The sequence below is a fragment of the Solanum verrucosum genome, unplaced genomic scaffold (assembly GCF_900185275.1).
Source record: "Solanum verrucosum unplaced genomic scaffold, falcon-dt-bn FXZP01000060.1, whole genome shotgun sequence".
Classification (NCBI taxonomy): domain Eukaryota; kingdom Viridiplantae; phylum Streptophyta; class Magnoliopsida; order Solanales; family Solanaceae; genus Solanum; species Solanum verrucosum.
Genome location: NW_026020129.1, coordinates 7,519,670 through 7,544,385, shown reverse-complemented (window position 1 = coordinate 7,544,385; position 24,716 = coordinate 7,519,670). Strand labels below are relative to the sequence as shown.

Genomic DNA, 24,716 nt, shown 5'->3' with positions numbered 1-24,716 from the left:
TTTCCATGTTCTCTATGTTGTAAATATACCATAACCAGGGGCGGAACTATGTATAAATTTTACTTGTTTTTGACTTTTCGAACAATTGAGCAACATACATTACTTTTACCACAAAACTTATTACCATATGAGCAAGTTCATGCATTTAAAATTTAAAATCATCCATTATGGAGGCTATTCTTGCAAATCACTTGGATAATTCTTCAAAAAAATTTACCCAAATCTTGAAAATGAATAGTGTTTGAACTCTTTGATCTTCTCATTTGCTCCACGAACAAACTTTGAAGGTCAAAAGTCAAAAAACTTGTCAAACTTAAAATAAGGTTAAAATAGAGGTGTCAAAAACGAGTTTAACTATAGTAACCTGCCAAACTGCCCATTATTTTTAGAGCAACTTTCATATATAGCAAACATAAAAATCATATTTGTATGTTATAGTTATAGTTTGCATAATTGCGTTCCATAGCAAATTTTATGTTTGCTATAAAACTTTTGATTTGTATAATTCGCTAGATACATCCAAATTTATACAATTTGTTTAGTTTTGTATAAATTCATTTATACATTGTAATTTGTATAATAAGATCTATATTTGTTAATTATAAGTGTATATGACAAAAATATATGTATTTGTATTTGTATACACAGTTTTCTCTCACTTTATACAAACACAAACGCATTGTATATCGAAATGTATAAAATGGCTAATTGTATATCGAAAATGACTAATTGTATACCGAATCAGATGTCAAAAAAATGAGATGTTTGCTACGAATTACAAATAAAATAAACTATGGCTATAACATTTAATTTGAATTAATAATTTGTTATTTCATACAATTTTCCATTTTAATATCTTCAATTTCAAACCAACCCGCTCATTTGACATTTCTAGGTCAAAAAGTTTTAAATCACCCGCCTGGCCAGTGCTGTAAAGCGTCGGGCTCGGCCCATTATAAAACAAAGCATGAACTAGAAACCGACCCGATATCGATTTCCTGATCAACTTCAATTCATCAGAAATTAGGTCTATTAGTTTCCCCAATTCATCGTCTGTTGTTCCAGAGATCTAAAGCAATCAAGCTATGGGAGGCCATGGAGGTTTGAACATTCTCCCACAGAAGCGATGGAACGTGTACAACTTCGACAACCGTGAGAAAGTAAAGCGAGACGAGGAAGCCGCGGCTAAAGAGGAACAGCTCAAGCAGGAACAATCTCGTAAGCGCGATTCTGAGTATCGACTCGAGCAGCTCCGTCAAGCCCGTGGCTTATCATCATCAGCAGCGCCGTCGTCTTCATCGTCAAGTCACGTCAAAAAATCGTCGTCAGAACAGAAATCGCCGGAGGAGAAACCGGGAAAGAAGGATTCTAACCACATCAACTTGTTCGAAGGGATTCGAATCTTCGATCCAGTTAAAGCAAAAGATGAGGAGAAAGACGGAAGGGATAAGAAGAGAGCGAAGAAAGAGCAACCACCGAGAGTTATTACTCCGGAGGATGAGAAGTATAGGTTAGGGTATGGAATTGTTGGTAAAGGAACGAAATTGCCTTGGTATTTGGAGAAACCGAAAGAGGATTCTAGTGAAAAGAGTGACGAAGATAATGATTATTCAAGGCCTGTGAAAAAGAGTAATGGGAAAAAGACGGTGGAGGAATTGCGACAAGAGAGGTTGGAGAGGGAGAGGAAGGAAAAGGGAAGAGAAAGAGCTTTGTTAATGGAGAAGAATCGAAAAGATGGAGGATTCTCACGACGAAGATGAGGTGAGTATTGGCACTTTAAAGTGGCTAATGAGTTAGTCGGTATGCTTTGTAAAGATCATTGCTTGTTTGATTTACAATTTGTTGATGTTTTTCAATGTAACAAGCTACCAATTCTGGTGATTCGTAAAGCTTTGTAAAGATCATTGCTTGTAGTTAACATTTTCCTGAGTTTTAATGTATTTCAACTTCTTTCAAGCTGGTATGACAATTTCTCAGTAAGTGAAGTTTTGGTACTTGGGTGGTGGCTTAGGTTCAGAAGTAGGTTAATTAGAACTGACAAGTGATAAAGATTTCTCTTTGTGAGCAAATCAAAGTGCCCCAAATCTCAATTACTTGTGATCCTAACATTTTAAACAATACTACATAAAGCCTAAACCTCTCTCTTGGAAACCAAGGATGGCTCTTTGAATAATGAAGTAAAGATTTCTTCTTTACCGAGCTTCTCTAAGTTTCAGGCGGTTCAGATGGAGAGATTCTCATGGGTAGATTGCATGATTCCTTATTTTTCTGAAAGAAAAAGAAGTTAGAAGTAGTCCCTATTCTAGAAGAATTTCCGACAAGACTCTACCAAGTGAACTCTGTAGTTTTCCATCCTGTGTCTTCTGGTTTCAGAAAGCTTCATAGAGGTACAGAATCAACCCATGCTTCAGATTTCTTGTAGGATGTTAGGGGTTTTGAGTTGAATTTCATGAACTCTATTGGAGCATTACATAGGCTTTGCAGGGTTTATAGTGTGGTGACCCAGCGTAAAATAGTGGGTGAGAAGGTAAATGTCAGTCTGTTTACCAAAAATTTATGAGTCATCTTGGTACTGATTTAAATGGAATTTCTGCAAGATTGTTTTGTTCCTTGACTGCTTACACAGACTTCTTGTGAGAATACCTGTTAGTCCTGTGGCAATTAATTTGGGAGAGTAATTTCCATTTTGAGACCTCTTATAAATCTCATCAGGATTCTTTTTTTTCCTTAAAATATTTGTTCATTCAACAAGAATGCTGTCGAACATTTTGATATAGCTTAAGTTACAAGACGAGTCAAGAGTGGGACATATATTATTTTATTTTCAATAGATTTTTTGTATTTTCGAAGCACTCTTGAGGTGTATCCACACGGTGTTGTGTACTCAATTTGGAGAAAGGAGAGATTGTGTGTGGGGGAAAGGGAAAGTTCTTGAGGGTACATCTGTATATCATATGTTTTAGAAAAAGGTGGGGTGGGAGGAATTGATGCATTTCTAATTATGGATCATTTGAGCAACTGCAAAGCTTCGGTTGGTTGGTAAAATCTCTGGCTGAGTAGAGATTGTTTTCATTTGTTAAAAGCTGGAATCTTTCTTTACCTTTTTGTCTGTATTTTCCTCTAGTTTATTGTTACTTTAGATTTTGCAATACTTCGGGAGCTGGGGAATCATCAGCATGATTGCTTTTCCTTTTTGTACGTCTTCATGCAGGGCAAAGAACACAAAGAAAGTGGATCTGTGTACCTAGAATTGTTTACTGAGAGCTCTCCAGGAAAAAGCATGGCTGGATGCAGTTCCATTCTTGAATATGTCTATTTTCATTTCACAGGAACATGTGCGAAAAGTTCCATGCTCTCATTGTATCTACTTTAGTTTGTCAAGTGCATCGGAGAGTCCATATCTTACAGAGAGCAAATCGTATGCTCGAGGGAACCGTTCAGTTTGAAGGGCCTGATTGACCTGGGAGTGGATTATGGAATTCTTGCTTAGCCTGGGTTTATACTTTCTGAAAAAGAATAAGTCACAAACCAATACCCCTGGGAAGCCGATTCCAAAAATGTTTCTGAGCAGCAAAATGTTCTGCTTTCTTCCCTTGTGTACATGCCATAGAAGTTATGAAGTGAAAAGTTGAATTTCCTTCTTATAGTAGGTATTGCTCCTGTATTGTTAGCTGTAAGTTGCTGAAGATATTTGTGCTTTAGAGAATAAATTAGGACAGTCATAGGCTACAGAAGACTCTCAAAGATAATCGGCTTTTCGAAATCTTTATCCAAAAGAAGTCTTGAATTTGTTAATTTGGATCTTTGATTTGGCTGGGTTTTGTTTCTTTGCATTTTTGTATGTTCATGTCATCCGTTTCACTTGAAGATAAATTCCCTTTAAAAAATTGAAAATTTTAGGGGGGTCTTCTGTTGAATTTTTTTCGTCATTCTGTTTTATTTTTCCTTATATCTTTTTTGGGCTTTTAAGGTATTATTTCACTATGATTGGACCTTTCCAGGTTAATTTTTTCTGCATTGTAGTGGAAACGAGTTCATTAGTGTTGAATGTTGATTAATATTTCTTTCGGTGTCTTCCTTTTCTTTGGAGAATTCGTTTTAGATACCTAATAATTGGGTAACTTGCTAACTGCATCATTTTAGCACCCTGAACTTGATTTTAAGTAACGGTTATAGCATCTAAAAAAAAAAAAAGGCAGTCTGGTGTACAAAATATTCCACGTCAGTAGCATTTGGAGAAGGACCACACCCCAAGAGGTGTGATATAGACTGTCTATTCTAACACAAATATTAGTGGTTGCTTGAACCCATGATCTATAGGTCATGTGGAGATAACTTTACCATTGTTCCAAGGCTCTCTTTTAACATCTACAGATCAAAGCTTCAGAAAAAGTCTTAGAACTGTTAATGTTGGCTCTTTGGTTTTAATTCTTTTCATATTATGATACAATATGTTAACATTCAAGAAAGAGATTAAAGCCAAATAATTGAAAATACATTTTCAAGATAAAACCAAGTATTACTCTACATTTTCAAGATAAAACCAAGTATTACTCTTTCTTTTTGCTTCTCGGTAAACAAACCAATCATGTTAACCTCCATCTTTAAAATTAAGTTTAGAGATTGATATAAAGATATATTATACATTGAACTTTTCAGAGACTGATCAAGTCAATGGAGACAGTAACTTATAATAAAAAATTTATTTTCCTTGTTATATATCTCTACCCTGCTTATGTGTTGCTTCAGGGAAGGTGAGATTGAATATAAAAAGATTAGTTGACTTAACAATTGCCATACTTAATTTGCAAATTGTAGTTAAGTCCAAGTGCTTGTCTCTATTTATCATTTTAAGTTCCAACTATTCACAAATTTTGCATAGATCTCTGCTTTGCAGATATGGCTGCTTATGCTGCTGTAATTTCTCTGATAGGAACAATACATCAGTTTCCACAATCTCGCTTGGACCTTCAGGAGAGTCACAAAGAACATTTGAAATTACTCTACGAAAAGGTTAGCTCTCTGCAAGAGCTTCTTGACAATATTGATAACGAACCAACAAATGATTTGCAAGAGAAAGTCAAAGATCTAGCACATGAAGCAGAAGACCAAATTGAATCACATTTACAACAACTGATTATAGAGAAGGATGAAAATGTTCGAAGAAAGGCAAACAAGAGGCTTCTTGAGATGTTGCAACAAACTATAGAAGACGTTGAGTCTGTCAAGAAAGAGCTCATCAAGCAAATCAAGAATAACAATTTGAAACCTGGAAGTCTTTCACTTGGTGGTTCTAGCGTACCACGATCGCATGTTTCAATGTTGGAGAATGATATGGTGGGGTACAACATTGAACAGGATTTCATAAGGAGTCAACTTATGGGATACTCATCTCAACTTTGCTGGGATGGGTGGTATGGGTAAGTCAACTTTTGCCAAAAAGATGTTTTATGATCCTTCAATTCTGAGCTTCTTTGGTGTACGTGGATGGATTACTATGTCCAAGGACTACAGTTTAAGAAAGATGTTTTTATGTCTCCTTCAAGATGCTATTGGGGTGAAAGGAGAGCTTGATAAGGTAAGCGATGGAGATCTAGCAGATCGCTTGCAAAAAAGTTTAAAGAGTAGGAGGTATTTGATTGTTGTGGATGACATATGGAGCACGGAGGCATGGGATGACATTAGATTATGTTTTCCAGAAAACAATAATAGAAGTCGAATATTGTTGACTACTCGGGACATGAATGTTGCTCAATGTGCTAGCTCTCCTAAGGATCCGTTTCCAATGCGTTTCCTGGAGCCAGAAGAAAGTTGGAATTTGTTTTGCCAAAAGGCGTTTGGCAAAAAGGATTGTCCAAATGAATTTGACAACGTCGCAAAGGTAGTTGTAGAAAGTTGCAAAGGATTACCACTAATGATTTCTGTGGTTGCAGGTCTTCCTTCTAGCAAGACACTCGATGAGTGGATGAAAGTAGCTCAAAGTATGAGCTTATTAGTAAACCTTGATGATTATCAACATTGCTCAAGTGTGCTCGCTTTGAGCTATAAACATCTTCCATCTCATTTGAAAGCTTGTTTTCTGTATTTTGGAGTTTTTCCGAAAGCTAGAGAGATTTCTGTGAAGAAACTGATTAGATTATGGGTTGCAGAAGGACTCATAGAGCTAAAGGGGCTCGAGGGATTGGAAAAAGTGGCTGCTAATCTTTTACATGATCTTATTGATAAAAATCTTCTTGTTGTTAGCAGATGAAATTTGGCAGGATCAATCAAGGCATGTAGAATTCATGATCTTCTACATGATTTATGCTTGAGAGAAGCAGAAGGGGAGAGGCTTTTGTATTCCTATGTTATATATCGCAAATCCATTGGACCTGAGTTTCCTCCTGAAGGTTGTCGCTGGATGTCAGTTTGTTCAAATGGTACTTATCGTCATATTCATTTTGATGATGTTACTCATAAGAAAAACACGTTCTCTTCATTCTTCTGCCGATGAATTATGGACAGATTTATTTTTCAGCCTGGGTCATTTTAAACTTCTTCGAGTATTGGACTTGAAGGCGGTGAGATTCAGTGATTTCCCTAGTGAAATACTACACCTAGTTGGTTTAAGGTATTTGGCATTGACAGCTTGTAAGGTTCCTGAGGATCTAGCACTTGCCGATTTTTGGAATTTAGAGACTCTCATTGTTTCTCAACCCCGTCTAGCACTAAAAAGGAGTGTATCCTTACCAATTGGAATTTGGCAAGTGTATCAGTTGAGGTATCTTCGTTGTACATCCATGTTCTTATATCCTCCTCGGAACATATCAGCTAAGCACCCGATTTTAGAAAATTTGCTAAATGTTTCTGGTTTGAATCCTTCTTGTTGTACAAGGGAAATATTTGAAAGGATTAGGAATGTTAAAAAATTGGGGGTTCTTGGTGGTTCTGACGAATTTTTTGATGAGCCCGAATGGCTAGATAATCTAAAACATCTGCATGAGCTTGAGGCACTAAAAATTGCAGCTGGTGGCTATGGCTTGAAATGTTCAGGTTTCAGGCTTCCGTGTGCGGATTCTTTCCCACAAAATCTCAAAAAGTTGACACTTCGTCGCACTTTTTTACCATGGGAGGACATGACAATCATTAGCAAGTTGCCCAAACTCGAGGTGCTCCAATTGAAGTCTAGTGCCTTCTATGCTGAAGTGGGGTCAGAAGAAATGTGGGAAGTCACAGAGATAGGATATCTTGAATTGAAGTTCCTTCTCCTTGACGATTTGGACATCATGTATTGGAGAGCTGCTGATGATTATTTCCCATGCCTTGAGCGCGTAATTATCAGATATTGCCGTCATTTAGAAGAGATTCCTCAAGGATTCGCGGATAGTATGACACTACAGTTAGTTGAGTTGCATCAATGTTCTCCTACCCTTGTGAATTTTGCCGAGCAGATTCAAAAAGAGCAGGAAGATTTGGGAAACAACCTGCTTAAAGTTTATGCCTTTGATAATAGAGGTAAGTAAAATGATTTACGATCAAATTTGGTTGTCTAATCGAAGTTAGTATGTTTAAGTCTTTTCAAGTATACATATGTGAATTTGCATTGTATTGAGTTTTCAATCTCTCAATAATATTCGCTTTACAGTTACTGTAAACCCGGCCATTGTACAAAGAGATACTGATGAAGAAGCAAAAGAGGGAATTTCGGACAAGGTTGACGAAGATTCAGAGGAAGACACCAAGTGTTGTCTTCCCTGTGGGAATTTGTTCTTCTGTTTTTTCTCCTGGTAGTAAAAGCAGCTGATTTCATCATCAAAACTTCTCCAGATAACAAAAATACCTTTGGTCTAAGATTTTGTATTGTAATTTGAAGATTTTTGCACATATTGTTCGACGGGCATTATTTGCAAGTATTCTGCAAGAGAGAACTTTGGAGTAACTGGTAAAGTTGTTATCATGTGACTAGGAAGTCACCGATTCAAGTTTTTATAAGAATAAAAAACTTTAGTGCACCGGGCTGTCCCTTTTTAAATATTTTAGAAGTTCTGTTTCACATCCACATGTATTTGTTTGATATCCCTTAGACTTGAAAGCTGTACTTGTCAAGTTTGTCTATCTTCAAATTTCTTCATTTACAAAATCGTGTTTTGCTGCGTTTGATGTGTGTGTATATTAGGAGAGATAAAATTAGAAATAAGGATATCTGAGACGAGATGAAAGTGGTCCGTTGGAGGACAAATGTGTGAAACAAGACTTAGATGATTTGAGCATGTGAAGATGAGAGGTACGGATGCCCCCAATGTGAAGGTGTGAAAGGTTGACTTTGAATGGTTTTAGGAGAGGTAGAGAGGTAGACGAAGAAGTATTGGAGAAAGGTGATTAGGCCACACATGACTCAGTTTCAACTTACCAAAAATATGACTTTAGATAGGAGGTTGTGAAGAACACAAATTAGGGTAATAGGTTAGTAGGTAGTGGTGTTGCTCGAGTAGTTTTTTGTCCTTTGATTTCTACTACTAGATATTATTTCTTATACTTTGATTATGTATTATTTTGTTGTAGTCACTGTTTAGAATGCTTTGTTATGCTTTTACTTTTTATTTTTATCTTGGAATGTTTTTCCTTGAGTCAGGAGTTTAAAAACTTCTCTATCTTTGAGGTAGAGATAAGATCTACATCAAATTCAAGATTTAAATTTTATAAGTTCGAAATTCTATCACAACATATCTGATTTACTTGGTTTAAACTCTATCATTTGTACTAGTATAAAATTTGTGTGTAACCTTATGATTGTTTTTTCCTTTTGAAAATATGCTATAAAAATAAGAGTATACATATGAGCTAATTGTAACATGTGATATAACGGTTGATAAAGTGAGTTAGGAATTATAAATTTTCAAGTTTAAATTACTAACAAAAATGCTTTTCGTATGTCCAAAATTTTAACTGCACAGGTAAACTGACTCGAACATAGCAATTACCAAATAAGAAAAAAAATATGGTCTAACCGTCTAAAGTACTGGACCTAGTGGGATTAGGCTAGTAGGGGTCAACTGATCGACCTGCTCCTCATTACTCATATGGTTAGTTGGCGGCATTATTAAATTATTCCAACTATAATTAGGTATCTCGTTCTTATATATTACTCCATATGTTTCTTTATGTGATATATTTCGTATTTTGAAATTTAAATAAGAATATTTTTTATAATAATTTTTTCTTGTATCTTTTAAATATTTTAAATTGTCAATTATTGTGACTTATAGTATTTTTTTATATAGTTTACAAATATATAAATTTCATTTTAAAAAGTTTGAAGATTTCATGAAAAAAGTTTCAGTCAAACTGAAATGGTTTGATTTTCAAAAAATGAAATGTATCACATAAATTGAAACAGAAGGAGTATATTAAAAACTTCAATCATCTCTTACCAGTAGCTGTTTTACCTGCTACACAGACTAATAAATAAATTATGGTACTTCCCATACAGATAAAATAAACTACTAATACCTTTTGGCAAAGCTCTCTGATTCTTCTGAATATGAGCACCTACTATTATTTTACTACTCCGTCTCAATTTATGTAATACTAGTGGACTTCATATAAAATTTAAGAAAAAATAAACAAATTTTAGATATTTGAATTACTATAAATCATCTCATTAAGTGTAAGAAAAATAATTTAAAGTTAATGTATTTTTAATTATAAAAAGGTAACATTTTTTTCGAAACAGATTAAAAAAAGGAAGAGTGCGACATATATTAAGATAAAGTATTTAAATAAAAGTATGTGATGGGAACATGAAAACCACCTTGAAGGTACAAGTTCGTTATTGATGGCCATAACATGCCAAACTCTTACCCAACTATTCTTCATGACTCTAATTTTGAATACATTTATCTTAGGGTCTGTTTGGTACCAAAGGAATACATTTTTTTTGAAAAAAAAAAATGTTTTGCTATTATCTCATATGTTTGATTAATTAAAATGTTTTCAAAAATAAAAAAAAGCGACTTTCTTAGAAAGAGTAGGAAAGATAAATTTTACAAGTCACAATTCCACGTTATTGGTCTCCTCCATACCCACAACACACCCCCACTCATACACACACAGGTTGAGTCAGGATTAGGAGTTTGGGGTTCTACTAAGCCATCAAATCATTTTATTAAGGGGTTTACAACTTAGTATACATATATATTTATTTAATTTTCTAATACAAATACAAGAAACCCCCACTTAGCTCCGCCTCTCTGCACTAATTCTCGTAAATTATATATAAATATTTTTGGAATAATATTTTCTGTTTACTTATCAAATACGTAAGAAATTAAAAATCGCTAATTTTGCAGAGAAACGTTTTCCAAACACATCCTAACAATCTATGTAATCTGGCACATAATGACATAAAGCCAGGATTATAATAATAAATATTCTAGTTTGTTCCTATACGTTAAATGTATTAGAGTATAAATGTTGAAAAGTATTAAATATATAATTAGGATAGATAAGTTTTAGTAGGATGTATTAATATATATGTTGACCAGGCTTTAGAATACAATAATTAGTCCATTAGGCCAACAATTCTCTTCCTCTTAATCAGAGGAAAAATCTCATAGCAATAGAATGGAGAAATCAAAATGTCAAAAACAAACTTTGTTAAGTGTTGCTAATCTCAAGCTTCCATCAGTAAGTTCTTAATTAATTATAACTTTTTTCTTTCATCATCTTAATTTGTGTTTTAGCAAAGGAAAAAATATAATTATGTATTTAGTTTTCTAATGAAGGTTAGTGGATATTAGTTTCAGGTGGTGGTGGTGAATGCAGATTTGGGATGCACACATTGCAGGAGCAGAATATCTCAAATCATGTCAAGGATAACAGGTAAAAAAAACTTAGGGTTATTATATGTTTGTGAATTTTTATTTCATTTTTATAATCGTGATTTCCAGAGTCAGCTCGTTATTTTTATGTTAACATATAAAAGTAAAAGTAGGGAAGTTCAGAAATTTTGTATGAGGTGTTAGTATTTTTTTTTTGCCTCAGCGAGAAATGAATGGCTCTTAATCCATTTCATTGACAACTTGATCATATTCTTGCTTGCATAAATCACTAATTACATAGGGTACCTACGCCTCCCACGGTTACATATATCGACAAATGGAAAAAATCATACTTGCTCTGTTCTTCTCTGTTCTAATGTACGTGATGAAGTTCGAAGAATTTAAGAAAGAAAAGAAAGCTTTTGAAATTTGTACTTTAAAATAAGTTGTATATGTTTGTGTAGGTATAAATCATTTCATCAAGAATAAAATGAATATTTTAAACTTAAATTATTATTAAATATAAAAATATTTCATTCTTTTTAGTTTTTAGGATGGACTAAAAAAGAGAGTGGACCATATAAATTGAGACATAAGGAGTACTATTTTTGTTTCCGCTGTAATTTGACATGAAATTTTATGATTCTCAACTCCTGAAGCGGGAATTTTAAGTTAAATTTGCCTATTTCTACTAATTAGGTGTTTTACTCTTAGCTACCTTTATGCACTTGTATAGAGTTTTTATACATGCTCATAAAGTTCTGAAATTTAAATTATTGTGACTAATATTGACAGGGATGAGGGAGTATACAATAGATGTTGGGAAAAAGCAAGTGATTGTAAGAGGAGATGTTAGAAATCATCACCAGGAAAAAAATGGTGCAGTAAAGAACCACAAGATCAATGAACACCATAGCCGAATTTTCACCTTCTTCTTTAGTTTACTGAACTTCCGTTGGAGCACAACCATGAAGATGGTTGATTAATCGAAAGAACAAAGAGTTTGATTGATGAACATTCATTCATGGGGTTGACATGTATGAATTTATCATGCTAACAAAGGAGTCAAATACATATTCTTTCAAATGTTTATTTGTTGGGAATGTTGTGTTTCCATTTGATTACTTTTGAGTTTCTCCTTTTGTTCCTTGTATAAAGTTTCTAGTTTCTTTATACTGTACCAGATAAGAAAAACATAAATCAATTCAATAGTGAACTTAAACAACCTGCTAGTTGAGGATCTTTTGGAAACAACAACCTCTCTTCCTTTTTAACGAAGAGGTAAGGTCATATCAATTTATGTGATAGTGTTTCACTAGGCACAAAGTTTCAGAATGAAAGAAAGACTGTTGAAACGTGTGATTTAGAACAAACCATAGATATTTGTGTGGCTACAAGTCATTTCATTTGTGTAGCTAAAACGAACCTTCAAACTCTCCAAATAGTAAACATGTCAAACTAAGTGGAATGGAGTACCAAAGATTCAAGAGACGCACAACAAGAAATATCATTTTTCTCAAACAATATTTGCAAGCATTCTGATCCATATTAATTGAGTAATTTCAACAACCATCATATAGTATAGACCATTGAACAAGCATTTCCCAAAATAGTACAAAGTTTTCATACTACAAAGGATATATCAACAAGATGAACAAAAAGAGAACATTAAGACATTCAATCTTGTCCCATCTCACCTTTAATTACCATTCTAAGAATACCATTTTTCATTTGTGCTTCAACCTTCTCAGCTTTACAGCAATCAGTACTAAACTCGAGACTCCCTCCGTATTTCCTCCCTGATTCCTCAGATTCCACTTCTATTTCTCCTTTGCCAGTGAAGTAAACCGTGTTGTTCTCTAACCAGACCTTAATCCCATCTTCACCAACGCCAGGCATTGCCACTCTCACAAGTATACCATCCTTCAGTGTATCCACTTCTAGCACCTCTTTTGGTCCTACTGACTGAAACGGGTTCTCCATCTTGAATTCTTGTGGAGCACCCGTCACCAGAACTGCAAATAAACACAGGGAAATGAATAACAGAGCGTCGACCTTCAATGGAAGTAAACAAAACCAACCATTAGAGCTCAATCTCAAACTAGTTACGACTGGCCATATTAATCATTTAATTCTTTTTGGATAACACTGACGTATGAGCTAATTTCGTAAACCTCAACTTTACCACCAGATAACGCTACCTCCCCCAACATAGACACATCAAGTAACTCGGCTCACCAAGGCATAGGCACGTGAGAAGAAATTAATTATTGTGCTTTTGTTTCTTGCTGAGATTTGAACCTAGACTCCAAGGTTTGCATTCATGTCATTGACCACTATGCTACTACGCTACACCTTTGGGTGCTCCAGCCATATATATAAATCAAGTATAGATTTTTTTTCCCCCAATAATGATGATGTTTTGCCAGCTTGCGCGCACATGGACTATTCCACTAGATACATGTTACCTCCCACCCGCACAAATACATAGTTACCAAGTGACTCTACTCACAAAAATTGAGCAAAGTTTCGGCAAATGGAAAGAAACCTATAGTTCCATTTTTGGTTTGTTTCATACTCCTACTCAATTTCTTTTAGGATAAATAAATTAGCAATATTCTCTAACACACCAATTTCAATACTTTAATCAAATCTCTAACTAAACCAAAAATACTCTGAACACAACATAAATGGAGTTGATTTCTCAAATGATCACTTAGTCGCTTTCTTTTTCTTAGACTCCAATTTTCTTCAACAAAAATACAACTTTATGAGATAATAACTATTAATTGAATAACCATATGCGAAATACAGCCAACTTAAATGTGTTGATAATCGGCTCGACATAAAATATACATTCTACCTAATGTAAATGAACAAATATCACATAACATAAAGTGTAAATAAGAAAAAGAGGTAAACGGATGAATCAATTACTTGGCTCAGTAGAGTTTTTCTGCTCATTGCTCAAGGAATTTGAATCTGAAGTTGTAATGGAGGAAAAAAAGCGTGTGATTGAAGGAGCGGCAGTAGTAATTTGGGATTTGGAGTTGAGTAATTTGAACAGTGTCGAAGCTCCGGCGGCTTTTCTGATACTTAGAGCCATTGACATTTTTTCCGATCGATCTGTGATTATCTCGATCAAGGGTTTTAGAGTGGTTTATGGAAATGGTACCTTCCTGTTTGCTATCTTGGGCCTAATTTTGGACCATTAGGCCCATGTTAACTACATGGGTTGAGACATATAGGCCCATAGTCAAACAAACCAACACTTAAAAGGGAAAATTACACGTATAAGCAAACATATACTAGTTAATTAGTTGATTTAGTTTTGTATAATTTGCACGTTTGTATAATTCGGAATTTGTATAATAAAATTTATAAATTTTTTGTATAATTTGGAATTTGTATAATATAATTTGTATAACTTTTGTATAATTCAAAATTTGTATAATATATATAATTTGAATAACTGATTACACTTCTGATGTTTGTAATTGCATAAATTCGTTATTTTGAGTTTATACAAAAATAACTAAATAAAAATATACCCATGAATTAAACAAACCTGTGAATTATACCAATGAGACAGCTTAAACTGTAGCTACAACCCGTAAATATGTAAACTATAGCTATATAGCATAATTAAGTTTATTATAGTGGCTATTTGCGAAAGTTTCCCCTTAATTAAAACTCATCTCTCCCCCCTCTCCCACCCCAAGAAAACAGAGAAAAAAAAATCATAATATTAGTTTTTAAAAAATAGTCGTGGAAAGAAAAGAGAGACCCCAATGTGAGAATTGAGTGAAAATTGATTGTAGAATTAAAAATAGCTAATTAAGACCTTAAATAAATAATATTTTTTTTAAAAAAAAAAACACCATGATTCAACTTGATGTTAAATTTTAAGAAATTAAAAATAAAAATAGTCTTTATTCTTAGCCCTAATGTTAAAGATCATTGTGCAAACTACTGATCAATTGTTAAAAAAAAAAACTGATAAACTTTTCAGATGAGGAGTTCTGGCTATTTTAAGCCAATGGTTGATTTTAATTAACATTTTAAAATGAAGCGAGTTTGTGTGCATTTCCACTTATTTTAAACTTTCTATAAGACTACATTCAACAAAGAAATTTAAACAATTAATTGTTGAGCCACAATTTGGCTATAATCGTGATGAAAGTCGGACGTTTCATCTAAATAAATCACACAAAATGTAAGAAAATGGCCAATAAATCTCTTTGAATATTAATATTCACCATGTAAGGTTATAATTAATATTGTATATTAATCATTGAAACTACTATCCATCGACTAGAATATTCAACAAAGAAAATCAAATAATTATTGAGCCATGATTTGATTATAATCTTGGCAACAAATAGGACATGTCATCTATCAATTCAGTATACGCTGTTAAATTAATTTTGGGAATAAGGAGAAAAATGCACGTAAAATTATGAATAACCAAGAAATAAGAAATTTTGGTTGAGGAGTGAAATACATTGTGAATATTTTACTAATATATTTATTTAAATTAGCTCGTCTGTTTCATACGTGCATCATGTACGTCATACATTCACTTCATATCATACATTTTCAATTATTGATTTCCTATTTAATTAATTGTGTAATTGTGTTGAGATTAAATATCAGTACTTAAGCAAAAGATTCATATTGTGCACACTTAAAAGTATAAACTCCTTTGCGTAACATGAACTACTTGTTGGGTATGATATTGTGAACATGAATTTAGGGGCATAAAATTTTAAATCTTGATTCACTTGAACAATTTTGGAAGTCCACTCAAAGGGATTTTAAATTCTTCTAGCTACACATTAATTGTTATCTAGCTTTTCGTTATTAATACAGCACAACAATTTACTATTAATATACTTCCAGACTAGTGTCTAGGGCACACCTCGATTAGTTCCACAGATTATCTGCTACCTCACACGTTCAAAGATAATGGATAACTCTGTCCACTAAGAATTGAACAAATGAGTAGCTACACTTCTTATCGATCCATTTAAAGGAAAATAAAGCTAATATTTGCCAGCTTCTGTTATTCCCTATCCTCTCACCCTGTTGTACAACATAGTTCATGTATCACCATCACTATTGTTGCTCTTGTAACATACCAATGTGTGTTCAAAAACTGCTCAAATACTCCATAATGTTGCTGCACTCTTGTCGGATCCTAAAAAATTAATTATTTTTGAAGAGTCCGAGCAACATAGATTAGATCTTACAAGGTGCAAGTTCAGACCTTCTGATAATAAATTCAAAAGTAACTCCTAGTTGTGTGCTTTGCAATCATAAGAATTAAGAAAACCAGACATGGTACTACATGTCCATGTTGATAGTAATTGAACCAAATAAACACTTATTTTACTAGTAAAGTCTGTTGAGATTTCATTAGACAAATCACTAAAAACTTCAAGAAGCTTAAAAAAACTTGTTCATTACTGCTTAAATATCACCGACAAGATTCCCAGAAAACATGTTTATATAAGAGAATGAGTTGATTTTCACGATGTTAATGATATGGAATAAACGTTCTAATTTCAGCAAAGACAGTGCATTTGATTTGTAGTAAACTAGTAATTATACCAGAAGTACACAATCAAGCTCAATAACACATCAAAATTTCCAAAAGAAACCAATGTTCTTTTTTTTAGTACTCATATCATAACACATCATGCCTAAACAGAACTAACCAATGCTACCTTAAATATAGGGATGTGAGAACCAATTTGAGTAATCAATCACTTATGTTTTTAATCTGCCTCAAGCAAGCCACCCCAACCCCTACTACCAAAAAGTCGTCCATATAGTGCAGGAGTGCTCATTATTTTTCGCTTACTCCATTTCGAATCCTGACGTTCATAGGAGCAGAACAAGTCTTTGCTCATAAGATTTCAGCCTACCAACGGTATGGAGCTTAAATGTCACGCACACATACTCTCTTCACGGTTAATATACTAAAATAAGACAAATAAAAACCCCGTGCTACCCTCAAATACTCAAAAATGCCAGATGAGAAAATTTTCCAAAACGACATAATTATCAAATAGCAATCTATTCACCTAATGAGATCAATGAAATGATATTCCAAAGCAAACTTACTTAACTTTTCTCTCATAAGAACCAGTCACCTCCTGAGGAGTCTTAGACTTGGGGATTAGCATCCTAAGAACACCATTCTTCATATTTGCTTCCATAAACTGAGCCTGATACGAATTCGAACGGATTTCAATGTTAGCACTGTAGGTTCTTCCGCTTTCCTCATGCGTAGACTCCTTCTTTCCTTCACCCTTTATGATGATAGTCCCATACGAAATCAACACCTTCACGTCTTCTTTATTAATTCCCGGCATTTCCATTCTCACGTACATCCCCTCATCTATATTCTTCGCCTCGTATGCCCCACAAGGTCCAGAAATTTGAAACGGATTTAACATGTATACATCACATACACCTTGACATAGAGTATGAAAAAAACCCAAAAATTATCAGACATTTCAAAAATTGTTCCAGACATAAAATAAATGAATAAAATCAGCTATCTCTAACATACATATGGTAAGCAATTTAACATCAGCTCTTAAATTTGAGTCCTAGTTAACAATATTTTCAGGTACTTAGCAATGTTATATCAAAGGCAAAAGGCTCAAAAAACAACTCTAAGGCCTGTTAGGTCTCTAAGCGCAAAGAACAAATAAAGGGCTCTAATGAAGAAAAAATACAAATATACATGTGTAATCCAACTCAAATAATTATATGCACAAAAAAATTGAAACAAAACTTCGACAAAGTGAAATATCAATTGTATTACCCTAATTAGTAAGAAAAAGTATGTCTTAGAGCCTAGATGGATGAAGCGTGATCAATATGTTTTTGAGTCTAGCTTCAGGATAAAGTGTCATAAGTGATCATGGGTCAACTTGTGAGATTACACTAGATATGTTGTTGTTGAAGAAGTGATCACGGAATAAAACAAAAAGGATATTCAAAATTCTGCCACACGAAATTGGGCTAAAGAGAAAGAAAAAAACAACGATACCGCGTTGAATAGGGAACTGCTCAGATCGAACAAAGGAACCTCCACAGGCATTGATGATGAAGCTTTCTTCATTGGAATCCGTAACAGAAACACTACCTGCGTAGCTTAAGAAACGAGAAGTTAACGGTGCAAGCGAACCAGTAAGTCCTCGTGAAGAAGGCGCATTGTTGAGTAAGTTGGAGAAAAGAACTGATGAAGAGCTCATTCTCCGTAAAGCAGTACGAAACGCCATTGTTGTAGCAGAAGAGAGTTGTTGCAATAATCTTCTCGCCCAAGCAGAAAACAGAGTTTTGTATAGAGATATGTCTTGACCTTCAAGCCAGCTCCCCCAATATTTACGCTAAAAATGTGACTGACTGGACAGGGTAAAATAGACTTTATTCATATTTTTAAAAATATAGCCTTTATAATAAGGGATTTTAACTACACTAGGTATGTAATTGGGATTTTAACTACTTTAGGTATGTATGAAAGAATTAAATTAAAAATAAATATTTAAAGTATCTTTTCAATACTCTCTGAAAACCCTACTCTGCCGCCGCCGTCGTTTTCGTCTTGAGCCTTGCAATGTAGATCTTTCTTTCTGTTCATCTCACCAGCCAAGATTCTAGCATTTCCAGATCCAATAAGGGGATATTTTCATTTCCATAGAGAAACCCAGTATACCAAGATGACACAAAAGAGGATGAAGTTGGTGAGGGGAACATTAGCAAATCGAGAAGCTCCAAGGATGACACCAAAGGCAGGGATGATGAAGAAGAAGGTATCCAATGCAAATACCACAAAAGGGAATCGGATTAGCGATGTCAAAAAGTTCAATCTTTCCAGATGCCAACAAAAGAAAAAGAAGAAATCAATTCATACTTGCCGCATTGTGGAGATGGATAATTCTCAGGGATCAATTATTTCCCAACAAGACTTACTAAGGCAGATCCTCAGTTGTTTGCCCGTGCAATCTCTTTTACGATTCAAATGGGTTGCAAAATCTTGGGATATAACATCCGATCCTTACTTTAGATTGAAGCATAATGTCAATTCCCTTAGATTTCTTCTTGCCCATACCAACTTCCGTCGCCCTCAGAATGTTCATAACTTATATTCTACTTCTTCTTTATCCTCCCCTGACGACCTACAAAATATTGATTATCTCACTTCAGACGATACACGTTTTCACATACTATGTGGTTCTTGTGATGGATTGGTTCTCATCCGACTTCCTAATAGACCCAATCATGAACTTCTCTTGTTGTGGAACCCCTCAACAAGAGAATCAGTACATATTCCCTTTCCGATATTTGGATTAAAAAATTCTACTTTTGGATTTGGATATGACCCAACTACTCATGACTATAAGATACTTGCAATTCACAAAATCAAATCACAACCACAATGTGGAATTCTCGCACTAAAAAGTGGTTCTTGGAGAAATGTTTATATTGAGTCACCTATCTTATTTACAACTCGGGAGGATCCGTTCGGTTTTGAGAATCCTTTGTCATTTGTACATGGAGCATTTCATTGGGTTACTTGGCGTCTTTGTGTGGGTTCATTCAATATTTCAAATGAGGTATATACAATTATACCATTCTCAGAGCAAATGTCCTCTTATCTTTCCCATATTGTCTCCGGGGACTATCATGTTTCAATATTAGATGGAATGGCTTGCTTTTCTTCTGCTTGTAAGGTTGATGGGGAGTATGCTTTTACATTGTGGGAAATGAAAGAATATGGTGTCAAAGAATCTTGGACTCAATTATTTAAAATAAAAATTGCCGCTATTTCTATAGTCAAACCTGTTTATAGGTTTGCAGATGGTGATGTACTATTTCAGTACCGCGATGTAATACGTGATTCATTCAAGACATCCAAAGGAAGATTTCGGTTATGGTGTGATTCATTCGTTAAACGTGGTGACATGATTAATATAGTCACTTTCAACGAGAGTTTGATCGATCCAAAGACACTTATTTAATATTTGGTTAGGTATGATTGAGTCGTTTTTATGTTCATCACATGTAACAACTCTTAAATTTTGTTTTTTTTTTGTCATTTCTGAATTGATCTTTTTGAATGCACCTGGAAAAAAAAAAGTATCTTTTCAATTTTACCTGAAGGCTAAATATTATAAAATTTAAAATTTAGAACCCAAAATTAGAAGTGTTGCATGCGAGGATAGCACCAATTCTTCCTAATATCCTATCACAAAATCAGTCGGGATTTATGAAAGGAAGAAGTACTGCAAAAAATGCTCTTTTAGCTCAAGAGATTATCAGAGATATTAATAGAAGAAATGAATTTCATAATGTGGTGGTGAAATTAGATATGACAAAAGCATACGATAGGGTGTCATGGATTTTCCTTACAAAAGTTATGAGGAACTTTGGATTTGATGAAAGAATTATTGATATGGTATGGAGATTAATATCAGATAATAGGTATTCAATGTTGGTCAACGGGCAGGCCTTCCTTTGGATTCTTTGAATCATCGAGAGGATTGAAGCAAAGTGATCCCCTATCTCCCACAGTGTTCGTCATGCGGAGGTGCTAGCGAGAAGTCTTAACAGACTGAATAATGATGTGAATTTTAGAAAATTTGGCATGCCTAAATGGAGCAAAGAGATTAATTACCTATTATATGCAGATGACACATTCTTATTTTGTTCGGGGCATGAGAGGTCGATGAGGAAAGTGATGAAAGTGTTGAAGAGATATGAATATGTATCGGGGCAACTCATTAATCTCACAAAGAGTTAGGTATATTTGCATGAGAATGTGCTGATTGCTGTTTGTCACAAGATTAGGAGAATTACTGGTATTTCTCAAGGAGCTTTTCCATTTACATATCTTGGATGTCCTATATTCTATGGGAGGAGAAGGATAGCACACTATGAAGATCTCATAAAAAAAGTGACAAAACGTGTGATGCAGGGTCGTCTCAACGAGTTTGGGGGCCTAAAGCCAAACTTCATAAAGAGGCCTTTATAACATACGCAGTTTAATCCTATACATGAGGTTGGAGAGGTTGGATGTACGCGAAAATTATGAACTAAGAATGTAAACAATGTAAGCTTCAAACAAAAAATATATAATATAAGGTTACAATAATAAAACCTGACTCAAATTTTGAAAAATTTATATAATTATATCAAAATAGTGTTGTGTTGAATTTGATAGGTTGATATAATGATATTAATACAGTATTGATTAGTTTTAGTGCTTGAAATTTGAAGAAGACACCAAAAAATAAATTTGATTTGTTTATGAACATACAACAATAGATTTTGCATAATGTAGAAGGTTTGACTGTTTGAGAGGCTTTAAAATATTCAATTATGAGAGAATAAAAATAGTGAAAGGAGAATAAGAAAAGTAAATATAAGAATGTTGGTTCATGATAATTGCCAGAATATAAATGAGGCAACAATATAGATAGTCACATAGAAATGATGCTACGATTAACTCACACTATTCCATTTCTCAATTATTGATCCCTATATTATATGAGGTAGAAAATTATTATATGTTTTATCAAAAAAATTCTTCTCAAATTCATCAATACATAAGATTTTTTTAACTATATATATTTGGCAGAAAGTGGGGGCCCCAAAAAAGTCGGGGCCCCAAGCGATTGCTTTAGTAGCCTTATGATCGAGACGGCCTTGGTGTGATGGGATGGCAGAATACATTGCTAACATATGGAGGGAGGTATGTTTTAATAGCTCATGTTCTACAATCAATGCCTATTTATTTATTATCAGCAATGAATCCCCCTAAAGGGTTAGTGAATTAGATTCACAAGATATTAGCTACATTCTTTTGGGGACATATAAGAGGAGTTAAAGGGAAACATTGGGTTGTATGGGATTTATTATGCTTGCCTAAGGATGAGGGTGGTTTGGGATTTAGATCGCTCCATGATGTTTCAGATGCTTTGTTTGCTAAACTCTGGTGGGTATTCAGAACTGCCACCAATTCCCTATGGAGTGAATTCATATGGAATAAATACTGTAAAAAATGGCATCCTATTATGGCTCAGGGAATTGGAGCCTCACTTGTGTGGAAAAAAAAATGATTAAAATCAGGGAAGATGTAGAACATAATATATGGTGGCATATCAAATCGGGAGATGCGAGCTTCTGGTATGATAACTGGACAAAGCAAGAGGCATTGTATTATGTTGAAGAGGACAGAAGAAGGGAAGAGGAGATGGAAGTCAGAAGTTTCATAGTTAGAAATCAGTGGGACAAGGACAAACTATTAAACTATGTATCGGAGGAAATGACTGAGCATATTATGACCACGATATCGCCGAAAATCAGTAGTGGAGATTAGGACAAACCATGGTGGATGAGCAATGCAAATGGGTTTTTTTCTGTAAAATCGGTATGGGAAGTTATGAGGAAGAAAAGAGAGAGGGAAGAAAAATATGCTCTAATATGGATGAAAAGGCTGCCTTTTAAGATCATTTTTTTCCTATGGAGATCATGGAAAGGGAGGATTGCCACTGATGATAATTTGAGGAGGATGAGAATTAATATTGTATCCCGATGTTAGTGCTGTGAAACACAACAAATAGAAACAATGTCCCACTTATTCCTAACCGCCTACATAGCCTAAAAGCTGTGGAGGTACTTTGCTTCTTGTGTAGGTCTGGACATAGAAGAAAAAAATCTAATACAGACAACCAAGTGTTGGTGGTACGCTGAAATTTATAACTTAATTTTACTTAAAAGTTTATTTTTAAAATATTAAGTTTAAGTTTAATAAAAAAAATTAGTTTTAAAGTTTTTGAACTTAAGTTTTCAAGATTTTGAAGTTTGTAAGTTATTACTTATTAATATGTTATAAGTTATACTTATAACTTGTAATTTAAATAAGTTAAGTTTGTAATTTTAAAAAATTAAATAAAAATAAGGATAAAACAATTACACAAATTAAAAAAATATCAATCCAATCCAATATTTTTTTTTAAAAAAAAAATATGCCTACATATAAATTATAAATATAAATTAATTAATAAAAAATAATTAACCAAATTACCGGAACCGGAATATATTGGAATCAACCGATAATTCCGGGATGAAATTGTGATTCGGGTCGTGTCCCATTCCGTTCCGTAGACTAGGGGACCAAAACGGACTAAAATGGTTCCGTCTCAAGTACTAATTCACGGTGTCCCATTCCGTTCCATAGACTACCGGACTGGAAAGGACCAAAATGGTACCGGACTGGGTCCGGTGCCCAGCCTTAAATTCTAGGCCACCAAAAATTTGACTTAAAAAAAAAAAAAAGAATTAGAAGAGTCTTAAAGCTCATAAGATAGCTGCAATTGTTAAGAGAACAAAAAAAAAAAAACATAAGAGAACAGTACACTCAACAACTTTCCAGTTTGCTAATTAAACAGACTCTTACAATCACATTTCCAATTTTTAGCACATCATCTTTTATTTTCCAGAGACCAACCTAGCTTAAGAACCAAAAAGAGGAAGAAGTTTACAACATCAGACTCAAATTGCACAAATTTGGCATAGCTAAAAAGCTCACTCAATTTTAACATCAAAAACATCTTTCCTCTCTTCTTGCTTCACCTTTGGAACAGCTACCTTCAGCACTCCATTCTTCATCTCCGCCTTAATTCCATCCAATTTGTAGATATTTTGAGGAATTTCTAGTCTGGTAGAGTACCTCCTTCTATACTCTTCATTCTCTGACTCTTTCTCACCTTCTCCTTTGATTATCAGCGTGTTCTCCTCCACCGCCACCTTTACGTTCTCTTTATCGAGCCCAGGCATGTCCATTTTTATATACAGAGCGTTATCGTCCTCCTTCACGTCCCATCCTCTTCTTGCTCCAACTCCGGTGCCCATAGCACGCGGTGCAGCTACAAATGGAGAATCCATCATTTGGTCCATCATGTTCAGCAGCTGGCTCACGCTTCTAATTGGTGGTGAAAATGGATCAAATACATCTGTCAAACCAAAAATTCCAAATGAGTCCACTAAAATAATAGTGTAACAGATCCGACTTGTTATTATTATACACTAAATCACAAATCTGAAGAAATACATTTGTAAAACCAAGTTAAAGTCCAAACGAGTCTAAAAGTACAGTAGTTTCTAGTTTAACAGTAACTGAGCGAACTAATTGTCATACTGAATCACATATTTGAATAAAACAGAGATTGGAGAAGTAACCTGAGAATAAACTAGGGAAAGCATCCCGGCGAGAGACAGAGCGATCGGACCGGCGGTTAACATCAACACCGCGATCATCCTGATCATAAGCTGTCATCTGAGTGTTAGTATTGAATGAACGGAAAGCAGATGCAGAACGAACAGGATTGACGAGCTTGTTGAAGAGTGCTGAGGCGGTGGCCCTCCTGAGAGCAAGTGAAGTTGCCATTTCTGCTATCAAAGATTTCTGAATAACTTGCCGATTGAGTAAGCTTCACGTTGTGTTTTTGTTGGATAAGGATGACAAATGAGACTCTGGTGATTGGGTTTTATATTTTGTTAGCGGCTTGGAGAAGGGGAAAAAAGGACTCGAGAAACTCATAGAAGCACCATGTAGAAAGTTCCAGAATTGTGGCGTGACGATTTATGAAGACGTTTCTAGAAGCTAGTAGAAAATAGACATAACGCTTCCGGATTTTTCAAATTACTAAAGTATTATGCTCTCAACTTTTCATTTAATTTATTAAGATTAAAACATAAAATTCTCTCCCTTTCAATTTATGTGAAGCGGTTCGAATTTATATGTAATTTCTTTATCAAATAAGTGAGACTTAACATGAACAATATGTCGATAGTGTCATTAAATATTTATCAATTAAAATATTAATTAAAGTCATT

The 24,716-nt window shown here is 34.3% G+C and overlaps 6 protein-coding genes and 1 pseudogene across 7 annotated transcripts; 4 read left to right on the top strand and 3 right to left on the bottom strand.

The window, feature by feature from the left end:
* The first annotated feature begins 990 nt into the window (after nucleotides 1-990).
* Nucleotides 991-3,832, top strand: LOC125827130 (uncharacterized). 2 transcript variants are annotated; one of them, XM_049506491.1, is made up of 2 exons: nucleotides 991-1,761; nucleotides 3,212-3,832. In XM_049506491.1, exon 1 carries the CDS (start codon nucleotides 1,086-1,088, stop codon nucleotides 1,758-1,760), a length of 675 nt encoding a protein of 224 aa, XP_049362448.1. In that variant the 5' UTR covers nucleotides 991-1,085; the 3' UTR covers nucleotide 1,761; nucleotides 3,212-3,832. The 2 variants fall into 2 exon arrangements, with proteins under 2 accessions (XP_049362448.1, XP_049362449.1); XM_049506492.1 differs by lacking the exon at nucleotides 3,212-3,832 and adding an exon at nucleotides 2,217-2,234.
* Nucleotides 3,833-4,896: 1,064 nt separating this feature from the next.
* LOC125826697 (putative late blight resistance protein homolog R1A-10) lies at nucleotides 4,897-7,770 on the top strand (annotated as a pseudogene).
* Nucleotides 7,771-10,534: 2,764 nt separating this feature from the next.
* On the top strand, nucleotides 10,535-11,785 carry LOC125827135 (uncharacterized). The gene is made up of 3 exons (XM_049506496.1): nucleotides 10,535-10,665; nucleotides 10,779-10,860; nucleotides 11,595-11,785. The coding sequence occupies exons 1-3, from the start codon at nucleotides 10,603-10,605 to the stop codon at nucleotides 11,783-11,785; spliced, it is 336 nt and encodes a 111-aa protein (XP_049362453.1). The 5' UTR covers nucleotides 10,535-10,602.
* Nucleotides 11,786-12,362: 577 nt separating this feature from the next.
* On the bottom strand, nucleotides 12,363-13,923 carry LOC125827134 (14.7 kDa heat shock protein-like). The gene is made up of 2 exons (XM_049506495.1): nucleotides 13,737-13,923; nucleotides 12,363-12,814 (listed from the first exon to the last, which is right to left on the bottom strand). The coding sequence occupies exons 1-2, from the start codon at nucleotides 13,909-13,911 to the stop codon at nucleotides 12,477-12,479; spliced, it is 513 nt and encodes a 170-aa protein (XP_049362452.1). The 5' UTR covers nucleotides 13,912-13,923; the 3' UTR covers nucleotides 12,363-12,476.
* A 2,966-nt stretch (nucleotides 13,924-16,889) lies between these two features.
* Nucleotides 16,890-18,107, bottom strand: LOC125827136 (small heat shock protein, chloroplastic-like). The gene is made up of 2 exons (XM_049506497.1): nucleotides 17,866-18,107; nucleotides 16,890-17,280 (listed from the first exon to the last, which is right to left on the bottom strand). Exons 1-2 carry the CDS (start codon nucleotides 18,095-18,097, stop codon nucleotides 16,925-16,927), a joined length of 588 nt encoding a protein of 195 aa, XP_049362454.1. The 5' UTR covers nucleotides 18,098-18,107; the 3' UTR covers nucleotides 16,890-16,924.
* Nucleotides 18,108-18,535: 428 nt separating this feature from the next.
* LOC125826696 (F-box/kelch-repeat protein At3g23880-like) lies at nucleotides 18,536-19,837 on the top strand. Its single transcript, XM_049506047.1, has one exon. It carries the CDS (start codon nucleotides 18,536-18,538, stop codon nucleotides 19,835-19,837), a length of 1,302 nt encoding a protein of 433 aa, XP_049362004.1.
* Nucleotides 19,838-23,208: 3,371 nt separating this feature from the next.
* On the bottom strand, nucleotides 23,209-24,361 carry LOC125827133 (small heat shock protein, chloroplastic-like). The gene is made up of 2 exons (XM_049506494.1): nucleotides 24,060-24,361; nucleotides 23,209-23,833 (listed from the first exon to the last, which is right to left on the bottom strand). Exons 1-2 carry the CDS (start codon nucleotides 24,265-24,267, stop codon nucleotides 23,406-23,408), a joined length of 636 nt encoding a protein of 211 aa, XP_049362451.1. The 5' UTR covers nucleotides 24,268-24,361; the 3' UTR covers nucleotides 23,209-23,405.
* Nucleotides 24,362-24,716: the final 355 nt, after the last annotated feature.